The following is a 17,578-nucleotide window of genomic DNA, read 5'->3' on the forward strand; positions in this document are numbered from 1 at the left end:
TGAAGTTGAGAGAAACTACACCATGACTGAGAGAGAGGGACTAGCCATGGTTTACATTGTCAAGAAGTTTTGCCATTATCTTTTGGCGACCAAGTTTGTATTCTTCATAAACCATCAAGCCCTCTTATACCTAGTAAATAAGCCTTGTATGACAGGCAGAATCACTTGATGGATGCTTATTTTGCTTGAGTTTGACTTCACATTACGGTGAGGAAAGGCTCTCAGCATGTTTTTACAGACCACATGTCAAGGATCCCCAACGGTGAACAGCCGTCGGTGGGAGTAGATGATGATTTACCAAATGCCACCCTATTCCAACTATGCTTGATTCCTGAATGGAGCGAGGAAGTGGCTTAGTTTTTGGCCAATGGCTTACTCATTGATCCCCTCCTCAACAAAGACCTTGCCCGCCGCTTGATCAAAAAGTTGCCCCCTACTAACTCATTGCAGGTCAACTATAATAAACATGGGAAAGATAGAATCCTTCGACGCTGTGTCCGAGAAGATGAGTATGTCTTCCTCCTTGAACAGGCTCACTCTGCCTGCACTGTGGGGGAGAACTTTACGGTGGCAGATATCACTGCTTGTAAGGTCCTCACAGGTAGGTTATGGTGGCATACTCTAATGGCTAATGCTGCTGAGTACGTCAAACAATGTGATGAGTGCAGCATACCGCCATTCCACGCTTCAAAGACCACATGCCCCTGAACCCTATAGTGTCCTTACAACTATTCGAGAAATGGGGCATAGATTTCATCAAACCTATCAGTCTGACAACGAAATTCACTTAAGCACGTTATATAACTGCTGGGCTGCTATACGGATTATTGTACAAAGTGGGTAGAAGCTCGCGCAACCCGCAAGGCTAATGCTCGATCGACTGCTAAATTTCTTTATGAGTCAGTGATCACACGCTTTGGTTGCCCCCTCAAGCTCGTCAGTGACAATGGGACACACTTCATTAATGAGGTAATCAAATTCCTATTGCAAGAGTTCCTTGTCACCCATAGAAAGTCCTCCCCATATTACCCCCAAGCTACTGGCCAAGCAGAAAGCACAAACAAAATCTTGTGTGCCATTCTGACCAAAATTATGGAGGCCAGCTACAACGATTGGGAACAAAAGTTACCGCTTGCACTTTGGGCTTATATAACTTCACACACGACAGCAACCAACGCTACCCCTTTCAGTTTAACCTATGACGGTACTGAAGCGGTCATGCCAATGGAGTTCCTAGCTCCGAGCTTACGTGTCGCTGTGCAAGGAAAACTCACTGGAAATACTTTACGCCGTCGCCTTTTTGAGCTTGAAAAGCTCGACGAAACACACCTTCTAGCTGTATACATCATGATTGTCAAGAAATTAAGGCGTAAACAATGGTTTGACGACCAACTTAACGATAAACAAATGAATGAGGGTGACATGGTCCTCTTATTCAGTACCAAGACACATAAGAAAAAGCTCAAGCTTAGAGGCTTAAGACCTTTCCTAGTCACTGAGATAACACCGCAAGGCGCAGTGTGCGTTGAAACACTTGATGGTGTTGAGATGGCTGGTTACTTCAATGGTAGTAAACTAAAATGCTACTACGGCCCTCTTACAGAGGCCACCTTAAAAGCCATCCATGATAAAAAAATAGCGAAAGACGGTGGACCATGAGGATATGAAACGCACTGCACAAGAAGAAGCCAAAGCAAGGCAAGCTAAGCTTAGGCAAAGACATATCATGGTCAATATGAAGACATGATGGAGACCGCTTTTTGGACCAGCTACGGGTTCTTCCATCGAGCCCCTCCTACTCCTACCTCGCACTGGGATTTCATCCACACCTACTCCATCTATTACAGATAGATCTGGCCAGTTCCGAGGACGGACCTGCTTTAGGGGTTAATCCTCATAGAGTTGGCCAAGTGCTATTCACTGGATTCGACTCTTGCATGCATCTTTGTCTTTTCTTTTCTCTTCTATATGCAAGGTAGTATGTTATTCTTTAATAGAGATGGTACAAGAAGGTCAAGCAAGCAAGTTACATCTTTGTTGATTTTATTGAGAATCCAGTAGGTGTTAGACCAACAGTCAAAATTTGGTTCAAAAAGGGGATGTGAAGGGTGATGTGTTGGAGAAGTAGGCCTCTAGGGGTTGTTCTATTGAAGCTATGGTTGAAGCTTGCATTTTGATCGGTACCATATTTCTTGGGAAGAGTCATCTTTTGTATCTGAGGATGATAGATGGGAGTTGATTTTGACATCAACTTGAAAGCCTAGAAAAACCTTGACTTTTAGTATTATATTTTAAAGCCAAATACTTAATAAAAATTTGTTAAGTTAAAAATGGGCTACGATGCATTAAGCAGCCTTTAAGTTTCATCACTAGCCTCTCCCCACTCACCACCTTTTTGACACGTCTTGCTTATGTTAAGCTTGGATGCACCATTAAGTGGAGCAAGTGCGTGAACTTGTTTAAAGAAAGTTAGGACTTTCCCAAAGGGAATATCATTGGTTTACCTAAGGCATGATACACATAAAGCTGCCTACTCGTTTTGCTTTTTTGATGGATAGTACACCCACATGATGGGCATGGAGCCCTCGTATACATGTAACCACCCCCACCACATGCTGGTACATCCACGTGCTAAGTTAGAATCTAGATGCCATGTTTTGGATGCACATGATCGGACAAGGGACATCCCATTCTTATATTGAACGAGCTACCTTTGTGTTCTTCTTCATTAGCTAGGCATGGAACCCACCATCTTTGAGTGGACACTTGATGGGCGGGTTGGGATGTAGTGCCCTCTTTTCTCTCTCTTTCTTCTTCTTAATACTCCAACCAACATGTCTCACATAATAAGTCATGTGAAACCTAGGCTCCCACCGGACCTTCTTCCTTTTGCCTTGTGATATGATCCATGGCCACTGATCCAAACCATTTATCACAACAACAGTGGCAGCTAGAAGAACAGCAGAAGAGCGATGCCTTAGATCGGCCCCTCAAGGATGGAGAGCGTCTGCTGGCCCCAACTCGTCGCCCCGATGGCACCATGCGCAAGCCCATACGCATCCGCGCTGGCTACACCCCCCAAGACGAGGTCGCCATCTACCAGTCCAAGGGTGCCCTGGTAAGCCCGATTACTTGTTTTTTGTTTTTGTTGTCTCCGCCTCCCTTCTCCCAAATCCACATTCTGCTTTCTGCGCTTTTAGCCGACCTAAGTGAACCCTAAATCCTGCTAGGGTTGTTTTTATTTGCCTAAGTAAACCCTAAAACCAGTCTTTAGCATCCATTGTTGTTGATGTCGTCCTAGCTTTGTGTCTCGTCCTTTCTCTTGTCGGCTATTTTATCTTTGCTCTTTGGCTTGACTCTTTCCACTTTGACAGCTCCTTTGGTGTTCTTTTGGGGTTTCATGTCTCTCCGTTGCCCTTTAAAACCTTAAATGTTGCTTGCTGCTAGCACTGGATAAGATTTCACGTTAATAAATCCTCTCTATTCAAATTAGGGTTGCTCAGATTTCCAAGTTTCTATCGGTTTTAGTAGGGACATTTGCATGTTGTAACTGCTTTGGCTTTATCCAAGTGAGACCTTACTTGTATGAGCCCTCACCTTTTTGATACTATCTTTGTTTACGTGGCCCTTAAATTTCTCTTTTTTTATTTTAGTAATTATTATTTTTATATTAGGCTTCTAAACTGCTCTTTTTTTATTTTAATAATCAATTAGTAGGACAGGAAGTGCATACTTAGGGGCGATTGATTTCTAATAAGGGCATATCTTAGTCAAGTTGCCCATTCCTCGTACAAAGGGACCAATCCTTCTAACAAATGTGTGGTGAATGGTATTTAAACTTCCAATTGATTCCTAAGGGTATACCTTAGTCAAGTTGCCCATTCTTCACACATAGGGATCCATCCTTCTTACAAATGTGTGGTGAATGGTATATGAACCCCCAATCCTTACATCCCACCCATACATTGATGGTCATACACTCTTCCACTAAACTACACGAGCTTCTTGTTGACATTTCCATGTTTCTTTTGGATTGCTATATTCAATAAGGCACAGTATAGATGTCTAATAAAACACAATAATATTACACTATCTAAGGTTTTTACTGTTATTTTTTGGATTAGATGAATAAACTTGTCGTACTACATGTAATGGCTCATCACTAGGGTTTGGCGGTGTATGAAGGGTATACCTTTGTCTTGGTGCTGTCCATATACCTCGGTCAACTTGTGTTTTGAACCCTACTTAAATTGATGTACTTTACCACGAAGCTACATGAGCTTTGTTGTTGATTCTTGTGATAATAAATATCTAACTCTTGTTTTTTTTTTGGAAGAAGCTTTAAGACGGCAAAGCCTTTCATAAAAATCAAGTGCGGCTTTAATAGTGTAGAAGCTTTTCACCAAAACAATACAACACTACACTATTTGTCTTAATTTTGGAATAGATGAATAAAATTGTCATAACCACAGATATTGACTACAATAATTGACTTTGCATGAATTCTAATAACCATTTGATAATATCACACAATGCCTAATCATTAGATAACTTCTTTGGTTTACCACGATTCTTCTTTGGTTCTATGCTTGAAACCTCAATAGTTGGATTGTTTGAGTTTGTAAATTTTATCGACTCTGTTTCTCTTGCTCTTTTTTTCATTTTGGACATTTTCCTATGTCGTAGACAAAGAGAGAAAAGAAGATGTATTAAGCATATATATTATAAGCATTATGCAAATTGGTGTGTTTGTAGGAATGGAGGTTGGAAATTAGGGACGACATTAGCTCCTACTAGGTGATTACCTCGATGTTATATACGGACATAGTTGAGTTGAGTTTTATGTGCAGGATTTTTATATTATAGATGCCAAAACTCAATGTTGGCAAGGTCCTAAATTGTGCGCATGCTTTTATTTTGGATAGCGGTTGGCAACCCTAATGTGGTTTGCTTTTCAACTTGTAATTCCGATGTTGGGTGAAACAAAGTTGGTTTGCTATTGGGGAAGGAAATGCCACATCACATAAAGCTTGGCCTTGAGAAATAATTTCCATATCTACTTAAAACATGTATAGACTGGAAGTATTGTTTTGAGGAGTTATGCGTAGTTGCACCAATTCCATTGTGGTGTGCTTTCAACCAGTGTCCTCCCATTGCAATTTGTTAATTTATTAAATTGATCCATCTTATGCTTGTCTCCCTGGCTCTATGAAGTGTTAGAACATAACTAACACCTACAATGTTGTAGGATGACATGGCATTGAGATTTGTTTTGTTTGCTATTTTCAAAATGTTTTTTATTTTGGTTTATAAGATGCTTGATGGCTTATACATGCCTTTCACACTTTGGATATTTTGAATGCAGATTAGAAGGGGCCAACCTAAAGTGCCACTTGGGTATGATCCAGTGGATGATGTGCCCCAAAGGCCAAAAACAAAGTCTGCAAAGAAGAACCAAAAAAGGAAAGAGAAAAAACATCAGGTAGTTTTGCCAAATTTTTGCATGTATTTCTCCTTATGATTTTTTCCTTCTATGATAAAAAATTGAGGTTAAGTTCGGTTGTCAATCCAAGCTCTAACCCACATGTGAAGAATAAATTGCTATTTGACATAGAATAGCATGGCCAAAGGCTCCAGTTGGGCACTTTCTTATAAGGTGAATTTGGGCATGTTCTATGTATTTCTTTTTTAGAATTCTTTGAGCATGTAGTAAGTTGCATAATTGGTTTACTTGCTGTTTGAAAACATTGTATTAGCATTGCCAATTGCCAAGGAAGATTTGGAGTTGACCAAAGGTTTTAAAGGGTTAAGTTGACCCTTATATTACAAGTATTGGTAGAACACACATAGGGATTCGAGCGATACAGATATAGTTGCTTCAAATCACATTTTATACCTTGGGCCAAGTATGTAACGTTTCGAAATAGTTTCGTATATTTAATGCCTCGCTTTTATCTATAGTCGATTGAGATGTCTTGGTTTTACTATTTTTTGTTGTTATAAGTTCGTGCAGATAATGAAACACAAGTTCTTCAAAGTTCAGACTTCAAAGTTGAGCTTAGATCTCGGTGTCACATGTGGAAGCTTAAAACAAAACAGGAAGCACAAAAGATTAACGCTAATCATACCCATCATGCAAGCGTACAGAAGACAAGATAGAGATCTCGGTGTCACATGTGGAAGCTTAAAACAAAACAGGAAGCACAAAAGATTAACGCTAATCATACTCATCATGCAAATGCACAGAAGACAAGATAGAGATCTATACAATGAATATTTGGATATCATGTGTGTCATCCTATGATGCATACCAAAGATCCCTGAAGTTCTCTACTTGCTAACCCACAAGAGAAGCTCCTATTGATCCACCAACATTGCCCTTGCTGACTTGCCGTCTCTGGCATATGGATCTCATTAATGCCTCCTTTTATGGGCTCGAAGTGGAAAAGTCGTTTGCAGGTTGATTCCGCTTTTTAGCCCACAAGACAATGTCCAAAAAGTCATATTTTGTGTCCAAACCATGCCCCAAAGGCATCCTATCTGTGGGCGCATGTTCTTGGTACTTGTGGGCACATGTAGGGCTGCTGAATGATAAATCATGTCCAAGTTTACTTCGAAATTTATCCATGTACTTGCTAGCAAGGATATAAACATGTCCATGAGCATTGGGATTAATTGATTCACATGACATTCTCTCCTAGTGAACTTGGAGCTCTGGGGCACTCCATACACCTTATACATGTAACACGCGGAAGCTCTGGGAGTCTTCTTTCAGCCCTAAACACTCCTGGAAACATGTTGTTGCAAAACGGAGAAATGGAGAGAGAGTAGAGAGAGAGAGAGATATGCTGGAAATTCAGTATATTCATAGAGTACAAAAAGGGTACTCTGCTACAGTCCTAGGCTGTCTTCATAAAAAGGGTGATAAACACCAAAATTCTGGTCCTAAAGCTGGACCCTACAGATCCAATCCCTAAAGGACTGAATGATTCAATCTATGAGCACTCTTTGGCTTTTATGGTGTTCTGGGACACTTGGTATACTGGCCGACTGCCGGTCGGCCAGTCATTTATGCTTTAAATACCCCTTCAGTGCTACCCGATTGGATATTCCTCCTTGATCATGATGCGCCTGCTACCGCCTTGTCCTTTGGTTCAATTGACCAGTTCTGTGAGCAGCTGACAGCCTATCTTTGCTTCTAACGCATTGTCAAGACGCCCTCTTCATGCCCTCTAGGCCTTGCTGTGAGTCCACACTTGTCCTCTTCTGTATCTTGTGCTCAAATCCTAACTCTATCTGGTTCATACTCTTTATCTGGCTACCTCTTCTAGACGAGCACCTGAGAATGTCCATGGCATTTATCATGCACATGACAATACACCTTTGCTCTGATGCTCTGGGCCATGTGTAGACTTCGCTTCATGTTTGTTGGATGTGTTGAATCACATGTAGCCTCATTCTTCTTCTCATAGGATTCATAGAGACTCTTTCGAAGTTCCTCAGAAATTTTTGGGTTGACCTCATCCTCCTTCAAATAGGATTGGGGGAGATCCACCTTGTTAACCACTTTGCCAATTTTTAGTTGCCCATCCTATGTAAGATGCTTTGCCATCTTATTCGTGTGTAACGGAAGCCCATCTTTTGTAATACAACGCTAGAATTCATAAAGCAACCTTACCTTGAGCTTAATCCCAAATAGGGACATCACAAACTTCGTGTATATACTTGCTCAAGGTTAGAACTGGTGGCTCAGGACTATTTTTAGCTTAACAATGTCTTGTGTTGGGCTCCATAACCATGTCGCGCGTGCCATGGTTCTTGTACCGGACAATCCACCATTCCAAACGCGAACAAAGTCCTATGTAACTATCCTCTTTGGCCAATGTCTTATGTCGGCCCCCATAACCATGTTCCATGCATCATGGTTCTTGTACCGGATAATCTGCCATTCCCATAGCTTGTACACCCATGATCTTTTTGGGCATCCTGGCGTCCACCAGAGTGTGCACATATAAGAAAGCAGGGAAATGTCCAGGCTAGTGACAATCAAGGTGACAATTGACATAAATTGACACAGTGGTGTACCTCAAGCTTCCAAGCACGGTGCACTTACACAATGAAAAGAAATTGGCTGCCCAATGTTTTCTCAAGGAAAATTTTGTAGTTTCACAATGACTTACAATTCAAAATCAAAAGGGAAAAAAAAACGAGTGAAGATGACCACCTTCTTTTTCTAGAAGGCTTAGTGCATATAGGCCCTTTTTTATTTTCAGCCCATTCTTAGATTGAAATTACTACACGACAAAATCCCTTACGAACACAGTGGAAGCCTAGTTAAGAGCTGAAAACCAACTCTCTTGGTGCTCCAAACAGCATGACTAGTGGCTATCTGGTCGAAGCTACTGAAAATATCAATTCGAGGGAGATTTTGAAGTGAAGTCCACACAGTTTAAGATCCGAGTGGCGTAGACATACATTGGGAGATGGTGTATTGTTGATTTTGAAAGAAAGTGAAGCAAATAGAAAACACAGATGTAGGCCCAGGTACAAGACTTGTAAATGTTGGAAATTGATGTTTATTGCTGAAAACTGAGCACGAGGGAAGCCCATAGGTTCTGCACGATGGTAAGAAGCAGAAGCAGCTACTAATGATCTCAACAAGATGCAGAGAAATGAGATCAAAGTGAGGGAAAGGGTGTTGGTCGGCTAGCTGTAGCAGGGCGACTGTAGACCAATGCCATAAAATGCTATAAAATACCTAAAAAATGGTAGAAAAATGTTCAATAATATCTGTAAGATATGCCATCATAAATGGCCAATACAAGCATGAAAATGGTGATGTAGACCATCTGGAGATGATATATTCGAACACCTCCTCTTCAGCGCCAGAGGGTCGGTCCAATACCAGCACGCTGAAGAAAGAACTCCAAAAGTAGCTAAAGTTCGCTCCGGGGGATCCTTTGGCTGATCAATGTCCTATAAAGCATATAAGATTGAAAAGGACTGACGAACGCTAGTCGAAGAAGAACACCTCCTCACAAATCGGAAGGAAGAAGTTGTTCTCAAGAAAGGGAACCATTGATAGCTCCAAGGAAAATGGTACCTCCTTTGTATCTGCAACAAGTATCGATACTGTAGTAGACGACTCCTTTGAAGAAACAACTGTAGGTGTTGGTGAAGTAGGAGTCGGTGACACCAAAATGCATGGAGAAGGCTAGGAACAACCACCAATAGAGCAGTCACCGGAGAAACCGTAGAGGTAGCAACCCCAAAATCCACCAAAGGTACGCTAGATGTAAATATTGTTTGGGGAAAAGGTTCTACAACAATAGGAGAAAGATGATCTTCAGACCATAGTAACAAAAAAACTTGTTTCTAGCTTTTAAAACCTCGAAACCTCAAAACTTTGAAACAGTTTTTAAAAACCTCGAAACTTCTCCAGTACGGTAGTTTCGCCCAAATTTCAGTTTTTTTTTATTTCCCTCTTGATTTTTCTTGTTTTTCTTCCATATCCTCCTCATCACCTTCCCTCTTCTTCTCTTGCCTTCCTCCTTTCCTTTTTTAATCTTCTGTTGCTACTTTTTTTTTCCCCCGAGAAAAAGATCCTTCAATTAGTTAAAGAGAAAACAACCACAAAGGGCTAAGTACAACCACGAAGGGCTAAATACAAACTCGCCTCATATAAGGGTGGGAAACAAGTCATCATAAGGGGGAGAGAGGCTTCTCCTCCGGCTGGCCGCTCTATGAGGAGAAGGCTATCTTATACAAGGGGAGGGGGGGGGGGGGAGGGGAACAACCACACGTGGTCTGTAGTGCCAAATTGGGTCACCGCCTCTATCTGTGACGAAAGGGCTAGGCCTCCAAAGTCTCAAGAAGGCTTCCCGCCGCTTCCGCATGCGGTCAGAACCTCCTTGCAACTTCCCCCATTGACCGCGGAGGGTGTGAATGATGTCGAGCCATATGCTCCTAATGGTCTCAACCGGCGGAGAGTGGGTACCCTTGATGGCCTCGCTACATCTAGCACGCAAGATGTGCCAGGCCGCTATGCTACTGCAAATCTCCCAACGCTGGCATGAGCTTGGTCGCCAGACACCTGCAGGTGGGGCTGTGACTGGTACTACTACAATAAGATGGTAGGACATGGCCTCCCCCATCCTCCTCGTAAGTCCTGACCACTCTAGCCTTAGTGGCCCATGCGCCTGTCCGCCTGCGTGGCAGCCAGCCGCTAGCACTTCTGCTGCCCGCCTTGCACTTCACTGCACAGCTTCGCTGCTGCACACGCTGCTGCCTGCGCTTGGCTTGCTGCCTGCGTTTGGCTGCACTGCAGCGTCTGGCGCCTGCTTGTAGCCAGCCACCTGTACATGTGCCATCGCGTGCATCAACCCCCTTGTCATCAAAGCTTGCACCCTTCAGGTCTTGCAACACCCTTGTCATCAGAGCTTGCACTACCACCACTCGGGACGGCAGCCCTCTCTGCTCTTCATCTACCACCTCAGGTACAGCAGCACCCTTGTCACCAAAGCTTGCATCACCTCGTCTTCCCCACTGCCACCTCGGAGAGCCTTTGCCTCCACCGATGCAAGCCTTCGACACCGACCACCTCTTGGAGTGCTTTGCCTCACATTGACGCGAGCCTTTGTCATCGACTATGCTTCAGCCCTGACATCATCTTTGCTTCTGCATTGGTCTTTCTACTTAGAGTCACCTCACATCAAAGGGCTCTTGTACATATCTTCACTCACCGTTATATATAGACTCACTCACATATTTCATGCTGTGTTGTTTTGCTCTGATCTCTCGTACATATGGTCCTTTCGTCCTTTTGCCCTCACATAGGCCCAGGTACAAGACCTATAAATGCTGGAAACTGATGTTTGTTGCTGAAAACTGAGCACGATGGAAGCCTGTAGGTGCTGTACAATGGTAAGAAACAAAAGCAGCTGCTAATGACCTCAACAAAATGTAGAGAAATGAGATCAAAGTGAGGGAAAGGGTGAGAACCCTTATATATCCCTCAGAGTGCTGGTCGGCCAGCCATAGCAGGCCAACAGCAGACCAATAGCATAAAATGCTATAAAATACCAAAAAAATGCAGAATAATATCTGCTAAGATATGCCAATGTAGGGCCTCATAAATGGCCAATACAAGCATGAAAATGGTGATTAAGACCATCTGGAGATGATATATTCCAACAGATTTCACGTCCTCTCAAAAACCACCACTTACAATGAATGGAAGGCTGTCCATTTATTGAGAATTTCATACCAAAGTAATAAGCCACACCTTTCCATGCTACATTACAACTTTACTCTCTCAACCTCCACTCAATCGCGGCCATTCTAGATGACCCTAGAACTTAGACATAAATCAAGTAACTCTTGTGCAAGGTGCACAATATATTGACAAATTCATTAATCGTGGAATCTATGGGTGTACATAACTGTGCTGGACGTACTCAGTCATAGTCTGTTGCAAACTTCAATCATTTATCTGTGTTGAAAAGCCAAACAAGAAACTCATTACATGGCAAGCTATGGATCTTTATTTTTCAAGCCCTGCTGGGTTATGCTCCATTCTGTGTGCTGTGCTTTTTGTTTTGGTTAGCTCATGCTTTTATGTGAATATGTGTTGATAGACAGAAGCTGCATCTTCAATGGTGAATGGAGAAGCTGCAGAATGCCCTACTTTAGACCAAAACAATGATTTGGGTTCACAAGACGGTGGCAGAGGAGACGTAGAGGCTGTGACCCAACAAATAGGGTCATTGTCTGTCTCTAACAACACGTCGGACAAGACTGATGACAAAGAGAGCAGTCCAGAGAAGGTCAACATGGAAAAGCGCATCCGAGCTTTGAGAAAAAAGGTATATTCTTTTGCCTTACGTGTAGATGCCCTCAAAGAAGCTTGTTTGATAGCTAATGATCTGTAAAGAAAATTGTATGCTAGATTCGTGCAACTGAATCACTTCAGGTGTCCTTAGCAAGCAAAGGGGCTATGAACTCTGAGCAGGTTGAGAAGCTTTCAAGGCTAGAGGTTTGGCAAAAAGAGTTGGGTGATCTGGAAGCTCAGAAGGGATCGTTCTGATCACGCTGCTACTTGTGTATTGTAAACAGCACATCATCTTGTAGAATTGTACACCTGTCATGCAGCCAGAGTTTGTGGAATGACATCTGATTAAACAAAGTTACATTTGTAGAGTTAAATTGAGGAGGCTTTTCCACTGTTGAGGACCCATAAGGCTCGTTCTGGTGTTAGGGGCAGGTTGCGTATAGGAGAGGCTGGTAGCCAGAATTCACTCACCGGTTATGCATTGAAATACATGTACTGTGACAGAATTCATTCACTGGTTATGCATTGAAATACATGTAATGTGAATCAATTACAGCCTTTTGCAAACTAGAACTAGTACCAACTTGGTACTGGTTCAGCTAGCTGCAAGTAAAGACGGTCTCATTTCCAGCTGTTCATGCGACCCACCCCTTAGCTTGATGATCAGGGTGTTTTAATTGGGTATGATATTGCATTTTGTTGTCTTGTGTTGCTTTAACTATTTTACTTGAAGAATTGTTGTTGTAATGCAGTATGTTTGCTGCAAGCTGGTTTGTCCCTTATCCTGAGTTTCCTCTTTGGTCATCATAGGTAACGGACCACCCCTGCCTGTCAAAAAGCTGACAATCCTATGACAGGTGGGAAGTGTCAGGAACCTCCCCGATGCATGAGTTCTATGCCTTTCCTTCAGTTTTGAGTCTGTAGACCCATAGTATCATACTTCAACATTCTTCTGGTCGTCTTTTAGAAGTTACTTGTATGTAGGGAGTTTCCCACCAAGGTGGCAACCTCTTGTGAAAAGACATTGATATTTGGGTCTTTAAAGCAGTCAACCCCACACTTATCTGACATAGAAAGACATGGTTAGGGCACTCATTCACTCAAAATGCATTGAAAAAAAAATCAAATTGAGGGTAGGTGTTTGATTTGATTAAAAAGTCTGTGACTATTAATTTTGGAGCTGATAATGTAAAACCTATCAGTGCTTGTAGTCATCTCTATTTAGGCAACCCAAGGTTGGAGCATTGATTATAACTCCCCTCAATAAGGGGGATGAGGCTCCCATTTGTACAAAAAATACACCATAAGCTTGACATGTTCAAATCAAGGACACCACCCTTAAACACACATTGAACTTAATAATTTCACCATCTGCCAATGTGATTCTTTTGAGTGCTTAGTCGATGTTGGATTTCTCACCACCCTTAGCGGCAAACTGACCTTTCTAATCACCAATATGATTCTTTTGAGCATGCAATAGATGTCATTAAAATGTTGAAAGTTTTTCAATCTTGAAAGAAATAGGTAGATAGATAGATATAGATATATTTTCTCGGTGAAACCTTGTAAGCTCTGTCATTTTCCATCACCAAGGAAATTCATGCACACGCTATCTTAGTTCTTAAGATTTGTTATTCAAAGGTTAACTATTAAAGGATTAAAACAAGTGATTGTTTATCATATGAGGACGAATCAATCATCTCTACTGGTCATAAAAGTGAGTTGAATATCTTCGCATGTTGAGAGAATTATCTTATGAGTCATTCATAAGTATATCAAGGCAATTGTATAAAATGGGCATAGATCAAATATTATTAAGATGTGTCTTGGATGATGAATATTAAGCTATCTTGGTTGAAGCACGTTAGGGTGTAAGCGGAGGTCGTTTCTTTGGGGGTATAATAGGGAAGTAGGTGTTCAAGTAGAGCTATGGTGATTCATTGCACTTACACATGCTCACAACCTTGCAAAAGAGTGATTTGTGTTACAGACTGGGGCAGCCTAATGCAATAGGCAGGATGTCTTTCGAACCATCTAGAAGTGGGGTTTGGACTTTGTGGGACTATTCAAACCTGCCGCTTAGAAAACGTGAAACAAGTATATATTGGTGGCAATGTATTATTGCACTAAATGGGTTATACCATGGATCAGGTTTATATGCTCGTAAGATCCCTCTTTCTTGAGATACATCTAGATGGTAATGATGAGGCTTAAAATGTGGTGTCTATGTGTTAGAAAGACATAATAAAGGGATTGCAAGAAAGCCATCGAACGAATTGGTGCATGATCTTAAAAGCCATTTTGTGGCATGGCAAAAGTAGCTAGATGCACTTGCTTGTCCATCAGTTCTGGGATACCTTCTCAAGAATGAGGATGATGAGCTAGAAGAATCGACATGTGAAGAGACTATATCGAGGTCGTGGGAATCAATATAGTAGAGGTTGTTAAATTTCTTCATTTGGAGCTCCATCTCCATGGTGGTGAGGGGTGTGGGGTCTTCAATGTATGAGAAATTGTAGGCAGGCCCTTTGTCTTCCATACATAAGAACTTGCACCAAGGCCACCTTCTTTTGATAGGCATATACTTGGGGTCAATGAGGACCTCTATGAGATTGGCCATATATTCCCACCACATTTGGAATGTGTCTGGGTAGTCCCTTAGAGCAATAAAGTGCCAACCTCCTCTAGTGTGCTGCGAGGGTGGTTGACAATCCTCCACTGGTACAAGGGTCTTCATGCCTATCATGGCCGAGTGAAGTGAATCGGCATGAATGGGAAAGTTGAGATTGGGTGGTGCTGTGAGGTCTAGGAAATGATGTTCCTCAGTAAAGAGTGTAAAATTCACGAATAGGTCACACCAAGTGGCAAAATTAAACGCAAGCAAATGGGATTTGATGGAGTATAAGAGTGTGGTGTGATGGCTTGATCGAAGCATAAAAGGGTGGCGAGGGTGGTGGGTTGCCGCACTATGTTAATGCGGGCTAAGATGGTGGAAGGTTGGGGTTGAAATGGGGTTCGATAAAAAGATATTGAATTGAAGCAAGTAAAGGGCCAAGGTTCACTTGATGAGGTTAAGGTATCCATGGCGAATAAAACGTCATTACTCTCATGAAATCTCTAGGCAACTACCTTGGTTTCCAACATACGGCTCATCTTTTTCATAATGGCATTGAGTTAATTAATAGATATCTTTAGACTCAATACCTCCAAGCCTAGAGAACGTACTTGCTCTTTTAAAGATTCGGCTTGTTCTTTACATTCCTAGAAATTTATATTATGAATAAAGAACTACAAGATCATATGGTGGTGAGATGGGGTCACCAAGACTAGTGAAGAAGTGCATCAGAGTATTGCCCTCAAATTATGATGGTTTGTTTGTTAGATATTTATGGTAGTACTATAGTGAGGCCATCTACTGATGCCATGGGCACTTTTGTCGCTCCGGGTTTTTCCCCATAGCCATCTAGGTGTGATCGGACACTTTAGGATAATATTCAATGTGTCTCTAATTTCCAATCAACCTATCCTAACCCTCGTGCCATTGGCATTATCTCTCATCCTTGAGGAGACAAGGATGGAAGCTAGCAAGGGTTCACTACCACCTAACCATGCTCCACCTGGGGAGCAAGCTTTGGTGGCCATGGAGAAGAAGAGTAACAAAGCCCCCAGGGTTTGTTACTATCGCAAAAGAAGGGACGTCATCAAGGATTTCTTCAAGAAGAAGAAGAAGGATGAGGAGGGACGATTAAAACAATTAAGACAAAGACAAGGCCAACCATGAGGCCAGCTTCAATGATCATCAAGAGGTGGAGAAAATGTAGGAGAGGTGATGGAGATTGTGGATCTAGGCACCTCCTTCTAGGTGGTCTATATATGCTTCAATGACCATTGATTTAGAAGAGGTGGAGAAAATGAAGGAGAGGTGATGGAGATTGTGGATCTAGGCACCTCCTTCTAGGTGGTCTATATATGCAGCCTATACACACTCATTTGGGTGTGCGAGAGCTTAGCTCATGTGTAAACTCTTGATGATTAATATAGCTTTGTGTTACTTTTTAAAACTTGCTCTATTACCCCATTTCATGCTCTTGATTAAGTATTCTTGTTAGATTACTGTAACACCACTACGGGCGTTACCACAAGAGGGGACGGCCTCTGGCTCATCACCCAGCCATAGAGGAAGAATGAGGATTGCCCCTCATCCCCCAGGCTATATAGTGTGTGGCCTGCCGTCCACACTAGCCTGGCCGCCTATGACTCCGCATGGGCATCCTCTCCCACTGAACCCCGGATGGCCACGTCCTGCCATCCGATCTGTCGTCGGTGTTACAGCCTACATGACATTACCCCCCCTTAAGAAGAGTTTTCGTCCTCGAAAACAAACTGGGGAAACCTCTTGGAAATTGCACTATGACGTTCCTAACAAGTAGCTGTCTCCTCATCCCTGTCTGTCCATTTAACAAGTACCTCCTGGTACACTTTATGTGAGGTTTGTCTGTCACGATACTCTAGAATTTTTTCAGGTTCATGTGATATCTTTGGTGGCTCTATCAAGTCCACCAAAATCTCTGGAGAAACTGCGTTCTCAAACCCGTGAACTGATTTCTTCAGTTTACTGACATGGAAGACAGGATGGACTTGAGAACTCTCTGGTAACTCAAGTTTATATGCTACGTCCCCAATCTTCTTAAGGATTTTAAAAGAACCACAATATCGCGGAGAAAGTTTATCACACTTTCCCGTTTTCATGGTTTCTGACTGCGCAGGAACCTTAAGGAATACAAAGTCACCTTCTGCAAAGGTCACCTTTCTACGTCCTTTACCCGCATAAGTTTTAGCGCGATCCTGAGCGCTACGAATGCTCTCACATGCGGCTCTGAGCATATCATTCATATCTTCAAGGAAATCCTTGACAGATTGAATCTTCTCCTTTTCTAGGCTTATAGATCCATACATTAACATGAATGGTGTAAATCCAATCGCTGAGTGTTTGGAGCTATTATAGGCAAACTTCAATAAAGGGCAAGTACTCTTCCCAATTAGATTGCTTCTTACTAACATAAGAACATAACATATCCTCTAGAATTTGGTTAACTCTTTCAGTTTGACCATCAGACTCCGGATGATCTGCCGTACTCATACTTAGAGTAGTATCCAACTTTTTGAAGACTTCCCTCCAAAAAATGACTGTTGAACTTTCTATCTCTATCCGACACTATATCTGCGGGCACGCCATATAGCTTGTAGAGATGTTCAATAAAGAGTTTTGCCAACTCTGGCGTTTTAACAGTTTTCTTCATGGCGATAAACTTTGCCATTTTAGTTAACCTATCCACTACCACCCACACCGAGTCATTCCCTCGACTCGTCTTGGGTGAACTGATAATGAAATCCATGGAAATGCTTTTTCATTTTCCTTGAGGAATCTCCAACGGATGGAGTAGTCCTCCAACCTTAAGGCGCTCATGTTTATTGACCTGGCACTTACTGCATTTCAGCACGTAAGTCTCGACGTCCTTAAACAAACTAGGCCAATAAAACTGTCTTTTTACTACTAGTGCATAGGTCTTCTGAATCCCGGGATGACCCGCACTTGGACTATCATGACTTTCTTTAAGAATTTGGGCCCGAAAGTCACCAATAATTGGTACACATACTCTACCCTTGTAGAGTAAGTACCCGTCCGTCAATGGAGTAATTAGCATATTTTCCCCCGACAAAGTTTATCACTTCCCATTGAAGCCGTGG

At 42.2% G+C, this 17,578-nt stretch overlaps 1 protein-coding gene across 4 annotated transcripts; it reads left to right on the forward strand.

Annotated features, from left to right (window-relative positions):
• The first annotated feature begins 2,802 nt into the window (after positions 1-2,802).
• Positions 2,803-12,466, forward strand: LOC147605315 (partner of Y14 and mago-like). 4 transcript variants are annotated; one of them, XM_086794097.1, is made up of 4 exons: positions 2,803-3,118; positions 5,366-5,482; positions 11,637-11,864; positions 11,972-12,466. In XM_086794097.1, the coding sequence occupies exons 1-4, from the start codon at positions 2,909-2,911 to the stop codon at positions 12,083-12,085; spliced, it is 669 nt and encodes a 222-aa protein (XP_086650223.1). In that variant the 5' UTR covers positions 2,803-2,908; the 3' UTR covers positions 12,086-12,466. The 4 variants fall into 4 exon arrangements, with proteins under 4 accessions (XP_086650223.1, XP_086650225.1, XP_086650224.1 ...); XM_086794099.1 differs by having other exon boundaries at positions 2,806-3,118; positions 11,982-12,466; XM_086794098.1 differs by having other exon boundaries at positions 2,807-3,118; positions 12,011-12,466.
• The last annotated feature ends 5,112 nt before the right edge of the window (positions 12,467-17,578 follow it).

The sequence above is a fragment of the Cibotium barometz genome, chromosome 60 (assembly GCF_041138505.1).
Source record: "Cibotium barometz isolate CiBa-2024 chromosome 60, ASM4113850v1, whole genome shotgun sequence".
Classification (NCBI taxonomy): Eukaryota; Viridiplantae; Streptophyta; class Polypodiopsida; order Cyatheales; family Cibotiaceae; genus Cibotium; species Cibotium barometz.